Source organism: Lipophrys pholis (assembly GCF_963383615.2).
Source record: "Lipophrys pholis genome assembly, chromosome: 19".
Classification (NCBI taxonomy): Eukaryota; Metazoa; Chordata; class Actinopteri; order Blenniiformes; family Blenniidae; genus Lipophrys; species Lipophrys pholis.
The window spans coordinates 19,830,492-19,854,831 of record NC_137647.1 but is presented as its reverse complement, the minus strand read 5'-3'; the positions used below and the strand labels follow the sequence as shown (position 1 = coordinate 19,854,831).

General features: G+C 41.8%; 1 protein-coding gene across 1 annotated transcript; it reads left to right on the top strand.

Moving 5' to 3' along the window:
* Window positions 1-15,836: 15,836 nt before the first annotated feature.
* Window positions 15,837-17,596, top strand: LOC308124332 (homeodomain-interacting protein kinase 2-like; the record flags this gene model as incomplete). Its single annotated transcript, XM_080487251.1, has 7 exons — window positions 15,837-16,004; window positions 16,098-16,292; window positions 16,447-16,628; window positions 16,749-16,872; window positions 17,033-17,155; window positions 17,266-17,325; window positions 17,423-17,596. The coding sequence occupies 7 exons, from the start codon at window positions 15,837-15,839 to the stop codon at window positions 17,594-17,596; spliced, it is 1,026 nt and encodes a 341-aa protein (XP_080343377.1).
* Window positions 17,597-24,340: the final 6,744 nt, after the last annotated feature.

Sequence of the window (24,340 nt, the reverse complement as noted above, 5' to 3'; positions counted from 1 at the left end):
TAGATAGATAGATAGATAGATAGATCAGTGTTTGGAAGTTGTTGTTCTAAACGAATCAGTAATACATAGTTTTGAATATTCAGTTTGATTTAAAAGATTAATTGTAGTTCAAATAAATATGGAAATATATATCATAAACAAGTCTGGATCAATGTACTCAGGAATTACTTCAAAGTGTTTTATCAATATGAAATGGACAGTAAGTAAGTAAAATAAGTGGCGAACAATTCAGAAAGGGGAATTTTACTATTGTTGTCAAAAAGGGAGCCCTGATGTTAAAGGAATGAATGATTTTGTTATGTAATGAGTTCGAGAGGAAATATTTGTGTCCTCACATGAATTATGAGTGTTAATCCTTAAATCTGAGGCTCCACAAAGGCTAATGATTAGTTAGCTTACGATAGTAAAGTCAATGCTTTGGTTTGTTTGTATAACATTCACAAGAACGTATAACTTTCCCACCGCATTGTTTTTTGGGGGAGAAATACATTCAATGTGTGCTAATTCTGATGGAAGTGGCATTTAGAGGGTTAAAATCGTTCAAATGACGGATCGTTTGTTGTTTTTCTTGAAGTTGCTCATGAGTAATGAGGCGCTTTTCCTCCAGTAAACAATTAACTCGTCGCGCTGAAACTCACGCGCACATATTTATAAAGTAATAAGCTCAGTCAAACTTCAGTAATTATAAATGTATATTGGTAATCAGTTACAGGTCCGTGGCTGCACCTTCTCGAAGCTTTATTTCAAACATTAGCCATGATGAAAGTTATTTGAAAAGTAATAGATTGGTGGGAGGAATCAAAATCCCATTTTAATAACTGGTTTTTAATTTTGCTCTGCAGGCACACGGAGCTTTTCCAGCGTTCTGGCGTGACTGAAAACATCAACTTTCAATCTCAGTGTTTTTATTTATTGCATCTTTTGGTTTAATTACATCAGTTAGATTTAGAGAAGAGCTGGTGAACATGACGATGTACTGTAACTAAAGACTTTTCTCAGGAGTTCGCGGAGACTAAAAAAAAACCCACAGCTGAAGACTAAAAGGGAGATACAGACGAAACTTTCAATGATTAGAAGGTTTGCAGCTGTCAGTCAAAATAAACTGCACAAAAAGTACATTTATTTGCATTTGGTAGATGCATTCTTTGTTGTAACAATCAATCTTGTACCATAGAAGAGCCTGTTCTTTCGCTTTTTAAATAGCGCTGCATTTGTTGTTTACTGAATTACATAATTCAAATATGAAGACGCATCCTTTAAAGGAGACATATCATGCTTTTAAATCCTTCCTTTTTACATATAAATCATACAGTTGTGGTCTATACAACGCGAAACTGCAATGCTTGGGTCTGAATTCCTCATTATTATAGCTCCACAGGCCCCTTTTCAACCCCTTTTCTGATGCGCTTCTGAGAGCAACTCGTTTTGGGGCGGTCTCTTCAAATGCAAATGAGACACTTCATACCCCTCCTCCTCTCCAGGTTGCAGAGGTGACACTCGGTTCAACGTCACCCTGTTCGGCCATCTTTGTAGTTTGATAGAACAGATACAATTATCTAGCGGCGCAGAAACTTTATATTCACACATTATTTACAAAATGTCAACAACGGAAGATTTGTCCATCCAGCCATACATGTTGGAGCCAGAGTCGGACCCGGCGGAGCGAGATGAAAATGACGATGATGCACCTACAGAACAACGTCTTCATATGGATGTAACGCAATGGTGTGTTACTATATTTACACTAACTTCTCCATCCATGCCCACTACTACAATACTGCCTGTATTACAACGACTATTTAACACAGAAGTTACATTATAATCTAAAACGAGCACACAGCGCTAACATATGAAGACGGTGCAACTGCTAATGCTAACAAAACAATGACAGGGACGTCTTATCATCACACTTTTTAGCGTTATATACAGCTTACCGAAGTGCTCTGTTCGTCGTCTCCATAGATAGAAGGAACTGACCGCTCAATCAGACCAAGTCTTTCGGCAAATCCTTCTTTATACTGGCGGAGGTTGCTGAAGCAGTCGTCCTTAAAGTGATTCGCGCACACAAAAATGACCTTACCCACAGATGTGGGTACATTTCTGTGAAAAATAAACCTCAACCAGGCACTTCGAAAAGGTTCTGATGCTGGGAGACGGTGTAACGAAACTTGTGGGTGACTACATCCAACAACCGAACATTTCGACTTATCCTCTCGTAACTTCGGTTGGACTACAAAATCGCAGCGAGAAACAAAAATGGCGGATTGCTCGAAATGTCGATGTCCTAATTTGGCAGTTCCGCTGAGAATACTGTGACGTCATTGTTCAAAAAACGTAATAGAGAATAGAAAAATCGAAACCGATCGCAAAATATGACCAAAACAGAATATAAAGATATCAACGGAGCACCTGAAGAGACTACTTTGAACTTTTCTGTACTTCTAAACACTCTAAATATACAACAAAATGCATTTAAGGGCTAAAAAAGTGGATTTAGCATGATATGTCCCCTTTAAGTGATTACATCAAATCTATAATGTCTAAAAATGTGTATTTATGTCGTATAATCGACTCCCCTCGATCAGTGCATCAGTATACAGACACTCATTTCGATACGTTTTGAGTCAAAACGCATCGTTTTTGTTTTTTTGTTTGTTTCAGAAATGTTTTGTGTTTATACGGCAACGTTTTGAAAACTTTATCCATTTATACCCAGAAATGGGAGAAACACTGAGAACGACAGCGTTACCATGCCAGGCCACGAGTTGGCGCCGTTGGTTGTTTTCGTAATGAAACCACACACAACTGCACGCAAAGAACGATACACTATAACAATACACGAACGTTGACAATGGCGAGTACACAGTACACAGTTACTTAGTAATGCGTTACTCTAATATGACTTTTTTTTTTTCTGGTGACATGAACCTCATCATTGAATCATTGCAACAAGAACACAACTGCAGGGATGTGGCACTGTTTTTGTAAAGTTTATTTCGTAAAAAGATATATTGGCAGGAACCACTCCCCTTAAATAAAGATTATAAAGATTTTAAAAAGATGTTATGAAACGGGAAACTGACAAGACAAGAAAATATGCATTGTGACTAATCGAATGCAGCAACTAATGGATAAAATAGATATAAAGCCATTATCAAAAGCGTTGGCGACAGTGACCGTTTATTGTTTTAACTGTAAGATTACAATTGAAATAATTAAACACACAACAGCGTATACCAATACTCACAGGCATGTATTTCCATCACTCTTACACTTTAAACTATGAACTTGAAAACTTACCTCACTACTTTTACAAGACGGCAAAACGGTCAAATTTCTAAAAAAAAAAAATGGCCACAAAAGCTTGAAACAGCTAAAGATATCATACAATTTTAAATGTTCAAAATTGTAGTTGTAAAACTGGGCTAATGCAATATTGGTGTGAAACACTGACGGTTGTATGGTGATGACTTTTTTTTTTTTTTTTTTTTCGGGATGCAGCGCGCCATGAGCTCGGCCATCTACTCTTGTGGTTCCAGCTCCATTTCTGACTCCCGTGGTTGAATTCCTCTCTGCTTTGATCGGATGCGTTTTGTCTGCTCTGCTGCTGAAGGAGCATTAATCACTTCCAGAAAACAAAAAGTGAGAATTCAATTAAAACTCGACAATAAATGGGGAAAACAAGCCACATGTACATTACCCGCTGTCATGATTAAAACCGCTCCCCGCGGAGTGCGGGAACTTATTTCCATTCGTTTTATGATTTTACTGAGGTAAACACCTTTTTTGCACTAATTCTTCATTACGGTCCCCATTCAGTTCTTTTTTTTTTTTTTTGTAATTGAAAAAAAAAAAAAAGATAGGAAGCTCATTATTGTGCCTCCGCAGTCTTGTTTTTCCTGGCAAGTTTTGCCAGGGCGCATCGTCAACTCTCTCTTCTCTCGCTCTCCTACGCAATTACCTCCACGAGCATCCGGCGACTCCCGAGACTGCTGCTGCCGGCAGAGCCAATTAAAGCGGGTAACAATGGCTCTAATTAGCGGAGCGCCGCCGCTGAGGAAGGGGAGCTGTGCTACGTGGAGGTGTGCCGAGGCCGATCCACATTCATTACTGGGCGAATGTCTGTGCGGCGACTCCCGGGGCTCAGGAGGTCACGCCACGTCCGACATGGAGTTTTTGGCCAACATTTCTAACCAATACACTTATATTGTAGTATATTTTATGCAAACGCCATATAATTGATGTTTGCCCAACTCAAACCAATCACATGTGCAATCTAACTTATTTAAGTTAGCGCTACTATTTTTATTTAAACAACTGCATTGCCGTAAATACGTTGGGTTCTTTTGTTTGGTAAAGCGAGAATTGTATTTTTAGCCCTGACGAAACACGCAAGAAAACAGCAAAGTGGTTGTTTATGGACGCTTTCAACCCGTCGCTAAAGAAATATTCTGGATGGGCTACTTCAAAACCGAAACTGAAGGTTAAATCTAACGACTAATATTTGCTGGTGCTTTAACCGTTCATGGGGAAACCATGAGAAACACACCGGCTCTTTCAGAAGCTGGAATATTTCTTTCGTTCATAATATCTACTTGAACACTAATTAGTCAAGATAATGTCGGGCGCCACTTTATAAAACTTTTTTTTCGTCGTCTCCCACAGGTATTCGTGAAACGTCCTCACATGGCGTCTGCTGGATTAGTATGGCGACGACACATAGTAGGGTAAAAACATCCGTGTGGTAAAACTTCACCTGCCTCACGACAATCTAAACAGAAGCAACAATTCTCTCCAATCAACTCAGTTTTAGCCGCTGACAACCATGACTGACATCGTGATGTGATATTTTTGCCAGAAATTGTAGCTTCTGAAGTCAGTTTGTCTTGTTTTAGAGCTCTGAAATCCACCCAGGATCTTTTCACTCTCCAGTTTGAATGCCAGTTACATCAAACTTAAGAAAAGAAACACTTGCAGCCATTGCAAAAGGTCACGGCAGAACAGCAATCAATGCATTTTTCTTGACCCGTGCAGTATGTAGCATGTACTTGAGTACATCCGAGTAAATGGGTAGATTCCGTACTTTATGTTGAAAAGCATAAATGAAAACACACAGATACACATCAGATCACAGAGGGAAAGCCGTTACAAAGAGGTGAGGAGGGATTAAAAAGAGTCCTAATTACAGCAGCAGCCAGATAATATTCAGCAGGTACCTGCAGGGACGGTTTAAAATGTTAGTTAATGAGGCCTCGGTATGCGCAGTTATCCTGTTATGGCCCCGGTTTTTAAGTTTTATTTTACCTTCTTTTAACTTGTTTTTCCCTCCAGGATCCGGATATCCTTGTGTTACACGTTGTTCTGTTTTCAGTTTCTATTTAAAGTCCATGCGTGGTTGTCCATGTTTGTGTCTTATCACCCCTCCTTCATGCCCTCTGCAGCCCCTCACTGTATAATTTTTTTCCCTCCTGATTGCTGCCAGCTGTGCCTGGTTATCTTCACCGGCTGTGTGGACGTCCATATCTCCAGTCTCCACAGTTCATGTTAGTTCCTGTGAGCGCTCCTTCTTCTTCCCTCTGGATATCGGTTGAAGTTTGGATTTTCTTTCTAACTTATTATAAAGTCTATTTTCTCGGATTGTTATTCACCTAATTAATGAAGTGTCACATCTTATTCTGCCCGTATTCTGCATCGTGGATCCTACTTCTAAAATCTCCCATAACTTATTGAGTGATTCACTTTGCAGTAATGGGGTTTGACTACTTCTACTTTGATCATTAACTCTGCTAATTATATTTGTGTCAATGAGGGGAAAATAACAGAATGAGCCGGACAGCGCCACCTGGGGGTCTCCCCCAAGAAAATAGTGGCAAAATAATCAGCAAATAAATGCAAAGATTAGAGAAAGAAGTGCTAAACAATAATATATATAGTCAGGATAATTCTGAAATGTGATGATTGAATATTGGGGAGGCCGTGTAGGAATAAATAAGTTTTGCTTCTTTCTACCAATTTACAGACATATTGATATATGAGTAATGGAATTCCATTCTGGGTGATTCCACTCTGGACCTCGACATGTACGTATTTATAAACCAAATAATCACAAATGTGCACAAACGACCTCCTTTACACTTCTGATCTTCTATTTACTTCGTGTTTTTCACCCAAAAAAATGTCCCAGTCCAGTGAAATGTGTGGGTTTTTTTTTCATGGTACCAGGAAATAAAGTGATTCTAATTCTGATTCATGGTGCAATCACGTCCCAATTTTTATTGATATAGAGGTCAATAATTAAAGCAAAAAGGTTTTGTAAAAAAAAAGAAACAAGTGGAAATCATAAAATGAAAGTGCATATAATGACTTTTTAATCGGGCAATTGTATAAAGAGATCGGGGAACTCACACAAATCAGCAGGGAAAAACAAAACAAGAATCTTCGGTGGCTGAATATATTTCACAAACACTGGAAAAATGTGAAAAGTAGAAGGTAAAGGAAAAATAACTAAAGCACTAGAAAAACAATACAGGCGAATGTTAGGTTAAAGATGAACGTCAAGTTCTCTGTAACTGTGCTAAAGGCTGATTTTACCTCAATGTCATAAATATGGTCATTTTAAATGTAATAAAGTGTCATAATGTACTTGCTAGTGGTGTAATGGAATATCTGAGCCCATATCATAATAATATTTGGCTTTATAGTCTGATTATTATAAACAATTTGTGAAAATAAAAGTTTCTCTGTATGATGTCTGGTGTATAATGGGCGGCACACTCATCATATTTTCCCACGGTGAATACATGATGCCTGACAAATCACCAGTCAATCATATCAAATCTACATTTTTCAAAAATGGTCCCATCAGGCAAAATGTGCGGGGAACCTGTTGATAGCACAAGAACAGTGAACAGAGTACAGTTCTGCAGAGAGATTAAAAGCTGCAGATTGCTGCCTGTGAGCTGTAAAATGATTTACAGTTTAATGACCCCACAGCCTTCAAAGCGCCGTAAATAAATCCGCCGAGGGACTTGAACGTTTCATTACAGCTCCATGTGCCAAACAGACATTTTCAATTACGCTCCTATTGTGGCCGTAGCCGAAAAGTGTGCGGGCCGCGCTAATGCAAAACAATTATGTTTCAACACTAAAGAAAAAAGGCGAGTTACCGCTCATTTTCAAAGGATGCTCACATTCGAACAGCGAACGCAGGCGGCGACACAATAAAAGAACGTGTTGGCTGAGGTGAAATAGAATTTTCTCAGTTACAAACAACATAAAATGCATATGAAGAACAGATAGAAACAGTTCCAGTTCAGAAAAAAACCCCAAAAACAAACAGCATGGAGGAAGTTAATTCATGGTAAATTACTTTTTAATAATAGTTTACAAGAGATAGTCACTTGCTTAGAATGAGATTTTGCAATTCATGAGGTAAAAGATGCAGCTGAAAGGAGTCACATTATGCAAAATTCACTGGAATGACCTGTGTCTGTGGAGCCCGTCCAGCTCACACAGACACAGCAGATTCTGAACGCAGCTCCCATCATCCAATATTCAAATGGATTAAAAGCAAGGAAAAAGCTGGATTTGGGGCGAAAAAACATTGAATCCAATGTTGGTGGGAAAGGGGCATCCATCATCCGGCTGCACACCAGTCCCATCGCAGAGGTCTCTCCTCATCGACCTGCTACCGGAGACCAACCATTTGAATTCTGCTCGACGGTGGTAGGAAGAGCCGACATCGAAGGATCAAAAAAGCGACGTTGTCCCTGTGGTGACTCTTCTGACACCTCCGGGGTGCAACCCCCCCCCAAAAAACACTCAGATGGACTGCGAGGTCTGTATTCATACTGAAAATCAAGATCAAACAAGCTTTTGCACCTCTGCAGTCCGGGAGGTCGCTCTGGTCGTTAATCATTTCTGCATCTTTGCCGTCAACGCTTATGACAACATGTGGAACTTCCCATCACAAGCTGGTTTCTCTAATCTCCCCGGCCACTACTGCCCTTTAACTCACCGCAGCGTAAATCTGATAACGTGGATTTTAATTCCATGACACAGTTAGAATCAGGACACACAACCTGCTAATTGTTTAGGAAGTGGAGTTTGGTTTCATTACATAGTCGGTGTACATCAGGAAGGAATTTCAGCATGTTAATGTATAAGCCCAGCTTACGATTTGAATATCTGAACTCATCTGTCCTTGAGGGCAGCTATAGTAATGATGATATAGGGAACTGTAATTGAATCCATATTCAATCAGGCCTGTGGGGTCGGCGGGTAAAGACACACTCCAGTAGGCGGGAGACTCTGCGTGATGCCGGATTAGGACCTGGGTGAGGATATGTAGAGCATGTGAAGGCTTTAAGCTGCAGATGGATGGGATGACCTTCAGATTAAACGGGCTCGCCGACATGCGAATTTCCCGGCTTGAATTAATGGGTCGGGATGCGAATCGGAGAGGAGAAAGTGTGCGATAGCAGGCAGCCGTGTTTCCTCAAGTACGGAGAAAATAATCTCTTTAACTTCCTCATACCGCAAGTCGCCGGCCCAACTGGGGGGAGTCTCACTGCCAGAGAGAACACGGGGAACGTCTCGTCACGCCCGTTACGCTGTTGTTTCCATGTCGAAGTTTGATTCATTGTGCGAACAGCGGTGATTTGTCATGAATTGAGCCCATCTGCCTCTTTTGTCTGAGTGTTTGTTGTCGGTAAGCTGGAGATAATGACAACAGGTGTCGGAGAGGAGGTGATCATTCAGCCGGAGAGAGAGTTTTGTTAGTTCAGGGACTCACTTTTTGTTAAACCAACTAACCAAACAAACAAAGGAGCGCTGCTGCCAGATGTCGGGAGGATGATTTCAAGTTTATGCGATTGATAGGAAAAGTATTGGCGGAGTTTCTTTATAGAAGTTTTAATAGACGCCACAGTTTTTTGATGAAAAAAAAGATATATGGTCATTCTGGTGCGTATCTGTGACCCTTTATTGTTTAAATAATCTTCCTCACTTCTTCCTGTTTTGTTTTTTTCCCCTCCTGAATTTGTAATTGTAAACTGATAACAGTCAAATCATGCAGTAACGCAATTCAATTCAGTTGTATTTAGAATGAAAATTACAACATAGCGATTAGGACATGCAGGCAGGGAGGCACACACCAGTATTTGTCATTACGCTTCTGTTCTATTTCAGAATAAATAAACTACTGTCTTGTCATATATGCGGGTTGGCGGGCATTTAAAAAGCCCTCATGAATATTCCAAGTCGTGTGTGTGCATGCTGGAGCTCAACGAGTTGGGGAAGCGTCTGCTTTGTTGCAGTGAAGGAAGCACATGTACAAACTTCATTGTAAGCACATGTATTTTGGGTTTTTTGTAATGCGAGCATCTTGATTGTTTCAGATTTGGCACAATAATTCCACCTGTACATCACCTGTTGTGTTCGGATTCCTCTCATCCTTTTTGAGCAACAAATGACTGTGGTTAGTTTTCGGCTTGTCGACACATTTTAATAAGTGGCAGGTAAGTTATCCACATGTGCTTACAGTGTTTACACCGTCCAGCTCGGCTGGAATCAGAGTGTATATCAAAATGCACAACCTTGTGTTTGGTGACAACTTAAGTATAGACCAGAGAAGTAAGACGAGAATGACTTTTTTATTTTTGTGACTCTTCCTGTTCCACTGTCGACTTTTCTCAGCCGGCAGAACTTTTTCCTCGTTCTGTCTTACCTATCACTTACCTAAGGCTCTCAGAAAACCAGAATAAGACGGAAAAAGATTGACATTAATGCTAATGCTGGCTGAGTTTGTTGACATTTCCTTGAAAAAAACCAAAAAAAAACGATGGCGGCTATCTTGGAACAGACGGAGAGAACGGTGACATTTATTTGACTCATGTGGCATTTCGCCAACCGATCATTTGTTTCCATAAACAGGATGAATTTTCATGAATTTGACCTCGACACTGCAAATATCCGTCCATCTTCCAGCGTCATGCTCACTCCACAGGCTGTTGGTCCATCGCAGGAGTCACACACTCACATTCATAGGCGCGGGGGAAAACATGCAAACTCCAAAAAGAAAAGCCAGCACAGCTCAGAGGCGTGGCCTTCTAACCACTCCACCCGCACTACAAATGACGCTATTAGTTTAGCTTAGCGTTGGAGGGAGGCTGAGTCCTAAAGCCATCAGCACCTCTGCCGTCGCGGTGTTGCTATAGCAACCGCAGCATCCACAGCCACCGAGCGTGAACAGTCTGACTGTCAACTGGTTACATCATTATTACATCTGTGAGCCCGGAAAAAAAAAACACAAGACAACGCTTGTCCTCGTCTCCTCTTGGGAGCACCTCGCACAAAACCACAGCCGCTGGTTTCTCACCAGCTCAGCTGGACTTACTGAAGCTGCCCGAGGGCGCCGTGTCGCCGAGATGATCTACGGATCTATAAGACTGAAAAATTAATGAGCTTCTTTACTGCACGTCCGTGTTTTAGCCGATCAATGAACGTGGGCGTAAATGTATTGTTGAGCATGTGCTTTATTCTGAAAGCTCTTTTATTTACCATCAGCGTGTGAGCTACTTTCTCTTTTGCTTGAGGGAACGTTTTAAAGCGCACAACAGATGTCCAGCTCCAGGTGGTATTATGGTATTATTATGTATATACATTTTTTTAATGTTAAAAAACAACAAAAATAAATTATTCAGAACATATTTGAATATATTGATTTGATTATTCAAAGCTCATTATTCAAATGTTGTACTATCCTGGACCATCTGAGAAAAACAGGTGTCCGAACTGAACTGAAGTTCACTTTTATATAAACAGTTTTTCCACGATCCGTTTAATAAGCTTCTTTGTGATTTCAGTAATGATTGGATGTTTGTTTTTCTCTCTCGTCTGGATCGCCTATTAGCTCCAACATGTATTGTTTTCTTTGTCTGATGGGAGCTCATTTCTACTTTCAAACTGTGGAAAGAATTTAAGACGTTGCAATCACAGATTAAATACCCAAAACCCTACAGTGAAATGTTAAATGAGTATAACTGCTTGGAAAAGAACCCAAAGCCAAACACACAAATCAAATTTTGACAGCCTCAGAGACTTCAGGGACGCTATGATGTGTGTCGTGCCCCAGACTTTTACTTTGGAAGCACTGACATACATTGGAAGTCACAGAAATGTTATTGCTGCACTCGTACACTGGAAATCCTCCTTTGAGATTTGATGGTTTTAATCCAACCTTGAATATAAAACAGCTTCTTCCTGAAGCCACGAGAGGGATGAGGAGGCTGTTGCACCACTAGATGGCGCAGTCAGAGCACCGCACAAGTCTTGCACTGTGCCTCAGACATGCAGCTCAAGAGGTTTCTTCCCTCAAATGGTTTCTAATGATAATCCCCGCATCCTGGACTGGATTTGTTCTCGGGCTCTGAAGGCAGTGTCACACACTCCACTTTGTCTTTACACACTCGTGCAGAAATAAAAAGCCCGTATACATATTCCTCGGGCGCGATGCTGATAAAGGCCGTGTGTTATTGAATCAGAGCTCAACATCTGGAGGAGCTCCTCCACCATCTCCAATCTAATCTGTGCTGCCTCTCAGGCACGTGGCGAGGGCCACGCGGTAATGACTTTCTTCATAATGTAACCTGCACAGTTCTCGGTGATGGATGAGCGGAGAGCAAACGACGGCCATGGAAGAGGCTCTTCTCGGTGGGTTTGCCCCTCCAGCCCCTCACTTTCATTGCTTTGGCCCAGAGCCTCCCCAGCAGGTCGTGTTATCAGTCTCTGTCAGGCTCACATCAGCGCCATCATCACTGCTCGCCATGGTATTTTCTGATTTCTTTTCACTCTGATCTTTAGTCAATTTGAATTTTAATTAAGAAAATAAATAAATAATTCAGCTGTGTGCATTCAATATTTTGGAAGCGGCGTGTCCAATAGCTTCAGCGGTCACATCAGCAGACGCTCGATCTGTGAGCGCTTCCTTTGTTCTCCTAATAAAGTCTCGATATGAAACTTTTCTATCTCTTCATTCAAGTCCTCTCCGGTGTTTGGAGCAAAAGAAACGGCTCTTCGATTTCCCTCCCACACGTCGTCCTTTCTGTTGAATTACACCTCAAATTGTTTTCCATTAATTACTCGCATGCTCTCTGTTGAGTCTCCGTCTAAGATGTGGACCTGCATCGGGGCAAGTTGAAGTCTGAGCGACATGGCGAGGGGGGATGGGAATCGAAAACCGCTTCTGACTGAGAACCGGTTGCAACTGATCACTTCCATCGGAATCGTACACCTTATATGTGTTCGATTCTTCTTAACGATTCATTTCCCAGCGCGACGTCAAGTCGCGTTGTGGTACGTTGCATTACGTCAAACACTCTGCGACGCAGACCTCCTTCAACCAGGAGAAAACATGGAGGAATTAGGAGACAATAAACGACAAAATAATACGATACGTTAATACATGTTCCTCTCACCGCGTCCTGAATCCAGTCTCCGACCTCCCAGAGAGGCTTAACTTGTCAACGGCGCAAAATTTGAAAAAGTGTAAATTCCAGTGGGGATTCCAATGGAGGCAAACACACATTTGACTGTTCTTTTTTAAGGGAAAAATTATAATACAAGTTTCATGTTTGGAAAAAATTTATTTCTTGCTTTTGGTGGAGAAGATTGTGTAAAAGTACTTTTTTTCCCCTCGAAAAAATACTCAGGAATCATTAGAAGAATTGATCAAATCTTATAAATTGCACCCCCTAGTAATCTACCTGTAAATTCTCCTGTTAAAAAATAAAAAAAATTGATAAAGAATTGAATCGTTAAACAGAATCGAAAATGGAATCGGAAAAATCTTACGAGGAGGAACTCGTTCTCTCGGTCTACAGGGAATCCTGTGTTTTCATATTGTGCTGGTGCTTTTTTTGAGGGGATATTCAACCCAGAATGATCTAATACATAGACAAAAAGTATAGTTATCCTCTACTAGATTGTGTAAGTCTACACAGTAGACATACTCTAGTAGATCGTTTACTGCTGTATGGTGTGAAAATTTAGAGGCTCACACATATACGTAGTAAAGATCTAGTAGCATATGTCTACGCTGTCGGCTGGTTGGAGCAGACTTTCACAACACGGGACAGATTGACGGCAGAGTTAATTTATTAAAAGTCCCTCATTAGTCCTCAGACAGGACATTTCTTCACCAAATGGACCGTCTTCAGCAGCCACACAGCGCAGCGCTCTGGGGAGGTGATGGAGGCCGAGGGTGGAGCTCAGGGAGTCATGGTGCAGGTTGTTTTGACTGTCGGAGTAAACCGGAGCACCGGAGGAGAACCAGCACACACAGAGAGAGAGAGAACATGAAAACTCCACACAGAAAGGCTCCTGCCGGGATTTGAACCGAGACTTTTTTTTTTTTTTTAACTGGGACCTTCTGGCTGTGAGGCGAGAGACTGTGGACTCTGTGGATTCAGGACGTGATGAGTGGAACATTTATTAACGTATCGTACTATTTAGTCGTTTATCGTCTCCCCCTTTAGACCTTCTTCCTCTCCATGTTTCCTCCTGGTTGAAGGAGGTCTGCGTCGCAGAGTGTGTGACGTCATGCAACGCGACTTTACGTCGTGCTGGGAAATGAATCGTTAAGAAGAATCGAACACATATAAGGTGTATGATTCCGATGGAATTGATCAATTGGAACTGGTTCTCAGTCAGAACCGGTTTTCGATTCCCATCCCTAGTGAAGACGCACAGCCTTAGTGACCAAGCATCTTTATCGAGGTATATCCAGTATACGCTCTGTGGAGAGAAGAAGCACATGGAGCAAGAAGTAGTTCCTTATATTCCTTATAAAAGTTTTTGGAGTGTTTTTGTGGAAGGGGCCACAAGAGAAGTTGCACATCAGTCAATAACATTGGCATGTTGGAATTCTTGCCTGCAGCCCTCCGGGTGTCTAGAAACCCACTGATTGAGACAATTTCACACATGACTTGGCATTTGATAGAAATGGGGCTCAATTGTCAGCTTCAAGGAGATAGATCAGGGAACAATTCACAGAAAGTAGATGATCAAGAAACTTCTAACATCTCCAGGACCCCAGAGAAGTTTCAAAATGTAATTTGTATTTCCCTGCAGCAGAGATATCAAGTTAAACTCAGCATCAAAACATTTCAAATCCATCGCAATTATCTTCATTCAACTAAAGTGTGTGACTGAAAAAAAAAAAAAAGAAATTACTGCACCATAATCAGTGATATAATTTACATTTTACCTCTGAAGGCTACGAAGTGGAAAGTTGCATCTGCACATTTTTTTTTTATTTTCAATTGCTGTTGTCGTGCCCTCTTTGAGAAACAACCTGCTTCCCTACCAATTATTGAGTGCTTTTATTTTCTTAAGTTGGCTCTTAATCATTATTAAAAGAAAATGTAAGTTTAACGATTTTTCCCCCCCAATAATATAATATTGGGTTTGATATAATAATCTTCTCAGATAAAAAAAAAAACAAAAACTACAGATTTTATCATCCGTGCTTCTTTAATAAGCCTATATTTAGGATACGACCACTAACAAGTTCTCCCCTGTGCTATAGATAAAGAAACTGTGCTTTGAGCTCTGATTAATTCACGCCTACACATTGTTCCTACAGTTCAGCTTCATCTCTGAGTTTCTGACATCCTGAGGTGCCATAATGAGCATTAAACGCTGTGATAATTAGATACCCTAACAACTAAACTAATAATTTAAGCTCGTACTGAGGAACAAACACCAAAAACAAAGCTAATGTTTGGGGTTTTTTCCAATGTCGGTTTTGGAAGTTTACAGATTTTTTCTTGGATGTTTTTGTTGAACAAAGTATTGTTTGCGAGCAAGCACCAGTTTTATTATCTTTGAGGTGTTAATAGAAAAATGTAAGAACGGGCAAATAGTCTTAAGTGTGGTAGAAAAGAAATGGCTGATGGAGGTCAGGGTAAGTGATATTTTAAGTTCTGTTTGAGGTTCAGAAGCTATGCTAACAGCTGGAGGAGAGGGGCCATGGACCTATAAAACATAGCGTAATAAGCATGTTTATGAGCAGTAGTCTACTTCTAAATTTCTATGTGCTCCATGTCTTCTTCTGCGTTTTTGGTGTGTTTGGTGAGACACACTGCCCCTAAAGGCCTGGCATGTGTGCTACATGCCCTGAAGCCTTGTGTTGAGCTTTGCTCATAGTGACGAGTGAATGGAAGTCGGGTTTTTTTTAAACCCCGGTGAGAAAAAAAAGATCTTTATGGCTCGTGTGGATGTGGCCTAAATGTTAGCTACTTGGCTATAGGACGTACATTTTGGGATCTTTGTGATTTACGATTATTGTTCAACATTTCATTTACATACATATATTGTGTCCTTTTATTGAGATAGTAAGTAAAACATTCAATTCATATATTTCTTTTAATCTTCAACAGAGAGAGTGCCCTTTGATCTTTTTCTCCCTATGAATGGTATGTTTCGTGAGGTCTTCCTTTGAAGATCCCTCTGGCTTTGTGAGGTCATCCACCAGCATTACTGAGCTTAAATAGTGACTTGAGTGCCAATGCTCTGCAAACTGTGGTTTTGTTCTTGGTGCTGTGTTTTAATCCACTTGACTGGTTGCTTTGTGAGAAGTACTGTTCATTGTGATTGCTTTGCCTCTGCTCCTTCAAGAATCTTCTATTTCCTTGGTGGATCCTCACCCCATTAATTGACGTGAGTGTCCTGCTGCTTCACAGCAGTCACTGGACGAGTCCAGATTTCAGAATCATTAAACACAGGATGTGATGTTAAACAGTCCTAATGAACTTCTTCTAGTATAATTCAGAACAATGCTTGGAGACACGATTTCCTCACCCACCGGTGACTATCAGGTGACAGAGATCCTGGGCAGTGGGAGCTTTGGGAAGGTCGCCCTTTGCACAAAGAACCAATCCACCAACTTGGTAGCCCTGAAAATCATTGAAGATGAAGAATCCATCACTGCGTCTAAGGATGAGGTGCCATAGAAGAACAGTCATTTCACTTGTATAGCATCAATTCAAAAACACTGTGCATGACGCGAGATTTTCTATGGTCTGCTGTGATTCCAGGCCAAGTTCCTGAACATGATGACAGGTTTGGGCTCTCGGGAGTTCAACATTGTCAATTACTCTGGCTGCTTCATGTCCAGTAAACGTTTTTGCCTGGAGTTCGAGAGGCTAGACATGGACATCTATAATTACATGGAGGATTACAGGGAGGACATTCCTCTCAGTTTGATGGAGATTCGCCCAATCATGCAACAGGTTTGACTTTCTTATCTTCTTTATGTGTGGGCTGCTCTGTATCTCTTTCAATGAGTTGGTTTACTGAAAATTCAAGCTGAGACATCATGACACAGTTTGTTTCGCTGTCTCTTCAATTGTTTGATTTTCAGTGTTGTTCTCTGCTTTGTCTCAGATGGCCGAAGCTCTTTATTTCCTCAAGTGCATCGGGCTCATTCACTCCGACATCAAGCCGGAAAACATCATGCTCGTCGACCATGATCAGGAGCCACTCAGAGTCAAACTGATTGACTTTGGCTTGGCTTTTAATGACCCGGAGAGGAAGACCGGTGGCGTAACCGGAACTCTTCCGTACACGTAATTACCCAAACTCTGTTCCGTGGATGTGGAACAACTGTGCTGACATCTCAGTTTTTTTTAGACAAGCTCATGTGTGACCAAGCCATCGTGACTAAAGTGCATTTGTGTCCTCCCCAGATCTCCGGAAATGCTGCTGGGAGCCCCCTTTTCCCACGCCATTGACATCTGGGCATTGGGCTGCGTCGCAGTAGAAATGCTAATAGGGGAGGTTCTGATAGAGGGTGAAAGTGAAGCTGACCTTGTAAGTATTACATTTAATACTGATAGAAAAGAATCATTTTATCTTCTTTGACTCAGAGTTGCAGTGTACGGTACACACTGATTTATAGTACTTAAGGACAACTTCAGAACTACTATGGGTTTGTTTGAACGTGTAATGCAACATTGTGCTTTGCCAACAGATAAGAAACATAGTTTCTCTTCTTGGGAAGGTCCCGGACACCGTGATGAACTCTGGACGTCACACCACAAAGTATTTCGACAGCATATCTTCACCTGACCAGACCAGAACTTGGTCTCCGAAGGTATGATTCATGGTTTCAGTTTAAACAGTGTTGGATCAAAGTAGATTGTTTCTTTTCTTCGAACTACCATCATCTACGTGCCGACTGAATAAAATCTTTCCTCTCTTCAGTCGACAGATGGGACCAAATGCGAGCCATGTCCCATCAAAACTTTGAAAGAGCTTTTGAAGGTGAGTAAAATCTCCTGGAAGACACCTGTTTTTATGATTTCAACATACAGGTTTATGTGTTTTCTGACTTCTTTATGTTTTCTTCTGTACCCACAAGGTTCCTGAAGGAACTCCACTTGAAGATGTCCCGGCTGAAGAGCGTGACCGAGCGTGCTTTGTTGACTTGATCAGCCAGATGCTCAACACGGACCCTCACCAGAGAATCACGCCCTCAAGCATCCTCCAGCATCCGTTCTTGACGCTCAGCCACCTGGACAGATACGACAACTAGTAAGAGGCTCTCAGATGTTTGGTGCTTCATCAGCCGGCACACAGACAAAGTTGTTCAACTTAATGATTGACTGTCCTCCTCCAGTCTACAAAGGTCCATCGAACTCATGAACATCTGTCCCAATTGGCGTGCTGATGAGGAAGAAGTTGCTCCCTGGTGCAGCAGCAGCTCTGAGCAGCACGTCAGAGAGCGTCCTTCCACACAGGACAAAGGCTCAGGACGAAAAAGAAGACGGGACAGTGAGGATGACGCTGGGTATTTTGAACTTTCTCCCTTTGGCAAATTCCTTACTGCATGATATTTTGAGAAGCTGACCGTTTGTTGTTGTGTTTCTGAAAGCTCTGTACAACAAATTGATGGAGAGAAACTTTGCGACACGCCTGACAGCAGTTCTCCAGCAAAGAAAATGAGGAAAATCAACTCGGGTGAAACCGCGAGCAAGAGCACGTCTAGTAAGTCCACCGATGTCAAGCAAGATTTGATCAGTTGGATGAGAATTATTTCATGTTGCTGCTTTAAATCTGCCGTGTGAGGTGAGAAGTTTCACCAGCATTGTTTCAACACAAACATTATGTTTTTCAGAAGAGAGCATCACTCTGCAAATGTCCGAGACTCCAAAGCCTCAGAAGCACTCGGGAAAGAGGAAGAGGGATGAGTCAGACCCAGAGACTGACCCCTCCCCTGTCAAGGAAAGAAGGCTGGGCAATCATTGCAGCGGCGCCTCGATTAGCTGCTGAGCGTGAGCAGCCTGCTCCTGCTGCAGCCGGATGAAGCCCTGCAGCTGAGCAAACGCTCTGATTGGTCGAGGGTCGAGCTCCCCAGTTGGCGAGTTACCAGCAACACGCCGGGGCCCCGGCCGTCACCGCATCCACCCCACCGCGAGGCGAGCTGTGGTGCACGCGTAACTCGGGCAGCATGGAGACCTCTCAGTCCACCGGCAGCCCCACCCGACCTCTCCCCTGTCCAGAAAAGCATGCTGGGCAATCGTTGTGATGTTATGTAATTGGAGGGTCTTTGTATCAAAGATAGATACTCGTGTAGACAGAATACATACTTTTACCGATGATGCTTTTCTAAGCTGCAGCTGCATAGAAAAGCGTCTGCTATTCCCGAAACATCTGGGGATTTCGTGGTCGTGAAATCTGGTATGGGGCCGCTTTTCCTTTGATTTGAGTTCAAACCTTGTGCTATTTGACATTATATCAATGGCATAGGAGAAAGTGTTATAAATGTGCTTTTTGTAGTCCATTAACTATCAACAACACCCACTAGTCAAACCGCAGACCCCGCATGCAGCCTCCCCCAGCTTAACTCAGAGCCACAAAGCACTTTTGGATTTGTCTTGGTTAAGTACAGAACTGACTGACATGTATGCCATCGATGATTTTACAGGAAAATCTCCCTCTGATCTCCTTCACTTCCTTCTGCACAAAAGTCTGAGCATGGGGGAGCTGTGACCATCCCCGTGTCCACTGCTTCTGTCCAGCGGATATTTCAGCCCTAATGTGAATTAAAACTTCTACCAGAATAAGAGTATGTCACCACTGATTGAGGAAAGAAAATAAGATGGATTTTGTGTATAAATAATCTGGATTTTTGGTGAATAAAACGTTGCAATTTTTCAAAATAATATAGCAATTTCATGAGGTCATTATGGAAGTTGTTTTGCAGCTGTAGCTGCAGTCGAAGGAGAGTTGTGCACTCTGGGTTTGTTTCTAAAGTAAAGGCATTTATTCTGGCTACATGACTGTGATGCAACAACTCTTTATGCTGCATTTCTGTATAATAACGCATTTTTTATAGACATAAAGTTACTAAGGGGTGGATTGATTTTGACCGAACAATACTGAAGACCTAGGTTTGAAATCCATGACCCGCCACTGTTCCATAGGTAAAATGGGCTGTCGTCATTCGCTGACACTGATATATAGAACAATGTGTCATCTGCATACGTATAATAGATGTTGGTATATTTTATGATCTGAGCCAGAGGGAGCATGTAGATGTTAAATTAAAGAGGCCCAAGGATGGAGCCCTGTAGAACCCCACAAGTAATTTTCATGTGCTTCGATTCATACCTACCTTTTGATGCAGAATTGCCAGGCACCGACAGCCATCAGTTAGTGTTACTGAATGTGATGAAACTCAGGTTTGATGGTATTCCTGTACTCCGCACATGATCACACCCAACACGTGCTCAACCTCCAAGAACTCTTGTAAATCTCTTCAAGAACTTTGTGCTGCGCTTTAACTCGTTCGTGACAAACCATAGGACGCTGCAGCCTTGTTTCAGTAGTAATCACTGCACACACACGTTCACACTCCAGTAATATGTTTGGCAAACTGAGCAGTCTCAAAAGCTGGTCAAGTGGATGCGCACTGTGTTTTATTATCTGACTGGATTATTAGCCTCGTTAGCAGCTCCAAATGCTTGCTGATTTCCCTGGGGCACCTGCGACACACGTGATGAGTGTGAAAAGAGCACCCAGATGAGTGTGTGGCTCGTGATTATATAAGCAATCAGCTCCGTTAAGCAATTAAACACAGTCAACAGGTAATTAAAAATGACTCAGCCTTAGGAGAAACAGCCAACAGACGTAAGATAGAGGAGTTTCCAGGCTTTACGAGCATCCTGTGTTTAAACCGCTCATCGTTCAGTAAAATAAAGTCAAGAGTTGCCTGAGTTTTCACCTAAAAATCCAAATATGTTGTCAGCTTTGCTTCTGCAGGATCAACTATGTCATTCATTGGTATTGATCTGAAGGTTAAGTGCATGGTTTTCAGGGTGGCCTGGGGTCAGGTGAAGGTAAGACTGGAAAAAAACGCCACAGTTAAATGGAGAATTAGAAGATATCCAGAGTCCATATTTTGTCGGGGACTGATAGAAAATGAAACTCTCCCAGACAGTCACTATTAGATGTACCACTGTCAGAGGAAGAAAGGTTTCTTTGTTCTAACTCTAACTATCTCTCATTTTCTCTTTAATTTGTTCACTCTCTCTCTCTGGCTTGAATAAAAAGTGCGCTGTGTGAAGCCTGATGAGCTGCGAGTTTTGAAAAGACTGAATAAATCTGGCTGCAAACCCAACTCCTTGTTTTTGTTCTCTAATTGGTAATCGTATTATTATTATTTTTTGGGGTGGGTGAAAATCATTAGAGGACGTGACAGAAATCTCAGTGGGAAACGTCTTTCTGCAGGTTCTCATGCGATGGCTGTAATTTAGTGACTTGTTCTGCTCTGGTTTCCACCATTTTATGGTTTGTTCTGTTTAGTTTTCCAAGAGCATGCTCTTTAATTGAAAAGCAAAGTTTAAGATACATATTTGTGTGATTTTGATTTGACTTTGAGGCAAACCAGATCATATTCTGCTCCTGAGTTACCAAGATTGTGTCTAAAGCATGATAAATTGCACGCTTGTGCAATTGTGCATTTGGTTTGCCTGCATGTTGCAGAAGACCACAAAATGAAATATCCATAAAGTGCTTTGAAAAGTACATTCAGCTTTGCAGCTAACTACAAATGTACTCTGATGGCTTCTTAAAATCCTCGGAGGTTGGAAAAGTTATTCATAAACCCTGCTGGAGATGAAGTTATATGAAGAGCTGCTTTTTTTTTTTTTTTAAACACTTAAACTTGAAGGGCTGCTGACAGAATTACATTGGGAAAGAAAAGATCCCACAGAAACAGTTTCTGTTGAGAAACCACTGCCCCAATGTTTATTTTGTGGAGCAAGGATTACAAAGATTGTTGTTGTCTGCAGACTCCTGGGGGAAAGTGAGAGGCGTCACCAACAATCTTCTCAAAACATCTTAAAAAACGTTTTTTTTTTGTTTTCCTCACGAGTGCTTCTATTCAGTTCTGGACTGCGGATGGGAGCACAAGATCAGACAATGTTCATGTGGCATTAGGTCACGGACACCACAGTACAACTGAAATACACCAGACATCAAGACCTAGTGTAAATCAGGCCAACGGATACATATGTACATAGTTTGAGGCCACGCTGACTGTTTCCTACATTGTAGATCCAGGTGGTGTTGGAACATGTGAGCAGCGGTAGTTAATGGCTAACGGTACACAACAGTTACATCAATGAATCACATTTGCACACTGGATGAGTGACGCTACCTTTCTGGTCGCTGACTCAGTAAACCACTGAAAATAAACAATATCTAAGAAACAACAGACGATAAGCTGCTGCTTTGGTGTTTATCCACCTACACACACAAACAGGCAGACTGAGCTTGAACAGAGGAAAAAACACTGAAACAAGTGTAAGATATGCCACTCATCCGCGCCCGGCAAACAAAGCAGATGCGTTTTATACAAATGATTTCAGTCATCCTTTGAGAAAACATGAGAAGCGCAAAACAGAAATCCTTGGCCTCCATGCATTGACGATATGAGATAGATGGAGCAGGAGATGGTCTCCATTGCCCAATATTGGAGGATATATGGTTGAGTTTCTCGGGCTGGTGGAACTGTTTGCTCACCTCAAATCACCACGGAGCAACTGTTTGACCACTGTGTGCCCAGACCAGGCTGCTGTCACTGTCAGCATGTAACTAGTTACAAGTGGGAGAGTCTTTTGCACCTCCTGTGCACACACTACAAAACCGAGCAAACCCAGCTGATCACAACATTTCTCACTGTGGATCCGTCAGTCACCTCATGGTCAAGCTGCGGCAGAATGAGTCACAAAAACATGAAGGAAAAAAGGACTGTCTTGCTGAAGACATTGTGTAAAGAGAATGGGACTTTCTGGGCATGCTCAATTCCATTAGATTCCATTAGAACTCAAGTGAGATGAGTCTCTGGCAGCAGAACACTATACCATTATCACGACTCTGAGAGTATAGATTCTCCCAAAACAGAAAGGGAAAGCCTCTCATCAGCATCTTCACTGTATGACCTGGTCCAAATAATAATTCTCACGTCTCAACATAATAAAGAACAAATACAGGTGTCGTCTGACTGCCCTGATGCACATTCACCTGTCAAAATATACCACAGAGACATTTGACCCAGTACCAGCTGTTGACTTGTGGACTGAGTCAGTTAATACTGTCGGAGTCTGAACCGGGGCTGGAGTCCTGGAGCTGCAGCTTCTTCAAGCGAGTGCAGCGTTTATTAAGGACTTTTATGGGCTGAGTACCAAACATCATCCTCTGGTACTCGTCTGAGGAACTCACTAAAAACGTTATGTGCCCCCCTGGTTATTTCCCTTTATCAGCTGTGACGTCTGAACTCACTGTTTCTTACTTTATCACTTCTGTGTTGAGGCTTTCAGGATCCGTCAGCTGGCAAAAGACATCCCAGTGTATCCGTTCTCAGACATGTTTACTCTTATCTGTGGAGTCTTGGCTTTAGTGTGTACACTTTTTAAATTCCATTCTTGTGTTATTTTGACTCTGTCTTCTCAGGCTCCTCGATTTCCCCTCCTCGTGTCTGATTGCTGCGCTCTACCCTGATGTGTTTCACCTGCACCTGAGTGTATAATCGTCTGCACCTGGTGACAGTGGGGTGTATATAGGGGTTTAGGTCTGTTTCTTGTCCCTTCGAGATTCTCCTGTGATCTTCTGGACTCAGGCCACGTTTACACATACCCGAGTTTTTACAAAAAAGGATATTTCCCCTCTACGTTTACAAAACAATCTTCATATACATGAACACCAGCTTCAGAGCTACTATGAGCATGGCAATCCTATAGGGGGCAGTGTCATGTGAAGCATGAAGCAATGATAGCTAATCAGACTCCTGGAAAAAAACACAACGTCATGAATGCCACAAGTTATTTCCTGTTCTTTTATTTATTTGGACCGATAAAGAAGTGGAGCTCTTCCTAAATGTGGCGATAGAATCTAAAACAACTGAAGCACAAGAACAAGCACTGCTTTCACGTCGCATATTGTGATGTAAACCTCCATCTACCCGTCATTAGATGCAAACGGAGACACAAGAGTTCTTCTAAATCTCCACCGCGGCCGGAGTTTTCAGAAATCACCGTTTGTGGTGACTCGTAGCTGCGTTTGTGTAAAAGCAAAACTACAACCCAGAGAAACATCGCTGTTTTAGTGAACACCCGGGTACATGTAAGCGTGGGCTTAGTTTTTTAGCTTTTCTTGTTGGGAAATAAACATGTCTAACGTGTAACATGTCTGGCATCTTGAGCTCTCTTCTCAGTCAAACGTTACCTTTTCTGACCATATACCATGCAGTAATAGATTTTAGTATTTGGAAAATAGAAAATTGCATCATATTGCAAATTATATAACAACCCAGGTTTTTGAAGATTCTTGGTTTGTATTTTTAATGGTTGATGGGGCGAGCAGACAGATCGCACCCAGCTGCTGGGTGGTGAGGCAAAACACAAGAGACATACAGGCAAACTAGGCAGAGCTGGACAGGCCTGGACGAACTGACAAAGAATAAACCTGGGGGAGACACCCATAAGGAGTGACACCTATCTGACGTTGATCCAGGGTAATCAGAGCAGGAACACAGAGGAGGAACACCAGATATCAGGAAACATTCTGTGAAGTCTGAATGTGTGGCATTACTGCTGCTGTCCAAAATGTTCATATATCCAGGTATATATATATATATATTTTTTTTAAGTGTAACGTCACTTTTGTATGATTAGTGCTTTGTTTTATGCTGTTTGTGACAGTATTTTCCATTTGCCAATCACAAGATTATACCCAGAGAGGGGTTGACTGGAGCGACCAGTAGCTCTGGGAAGGT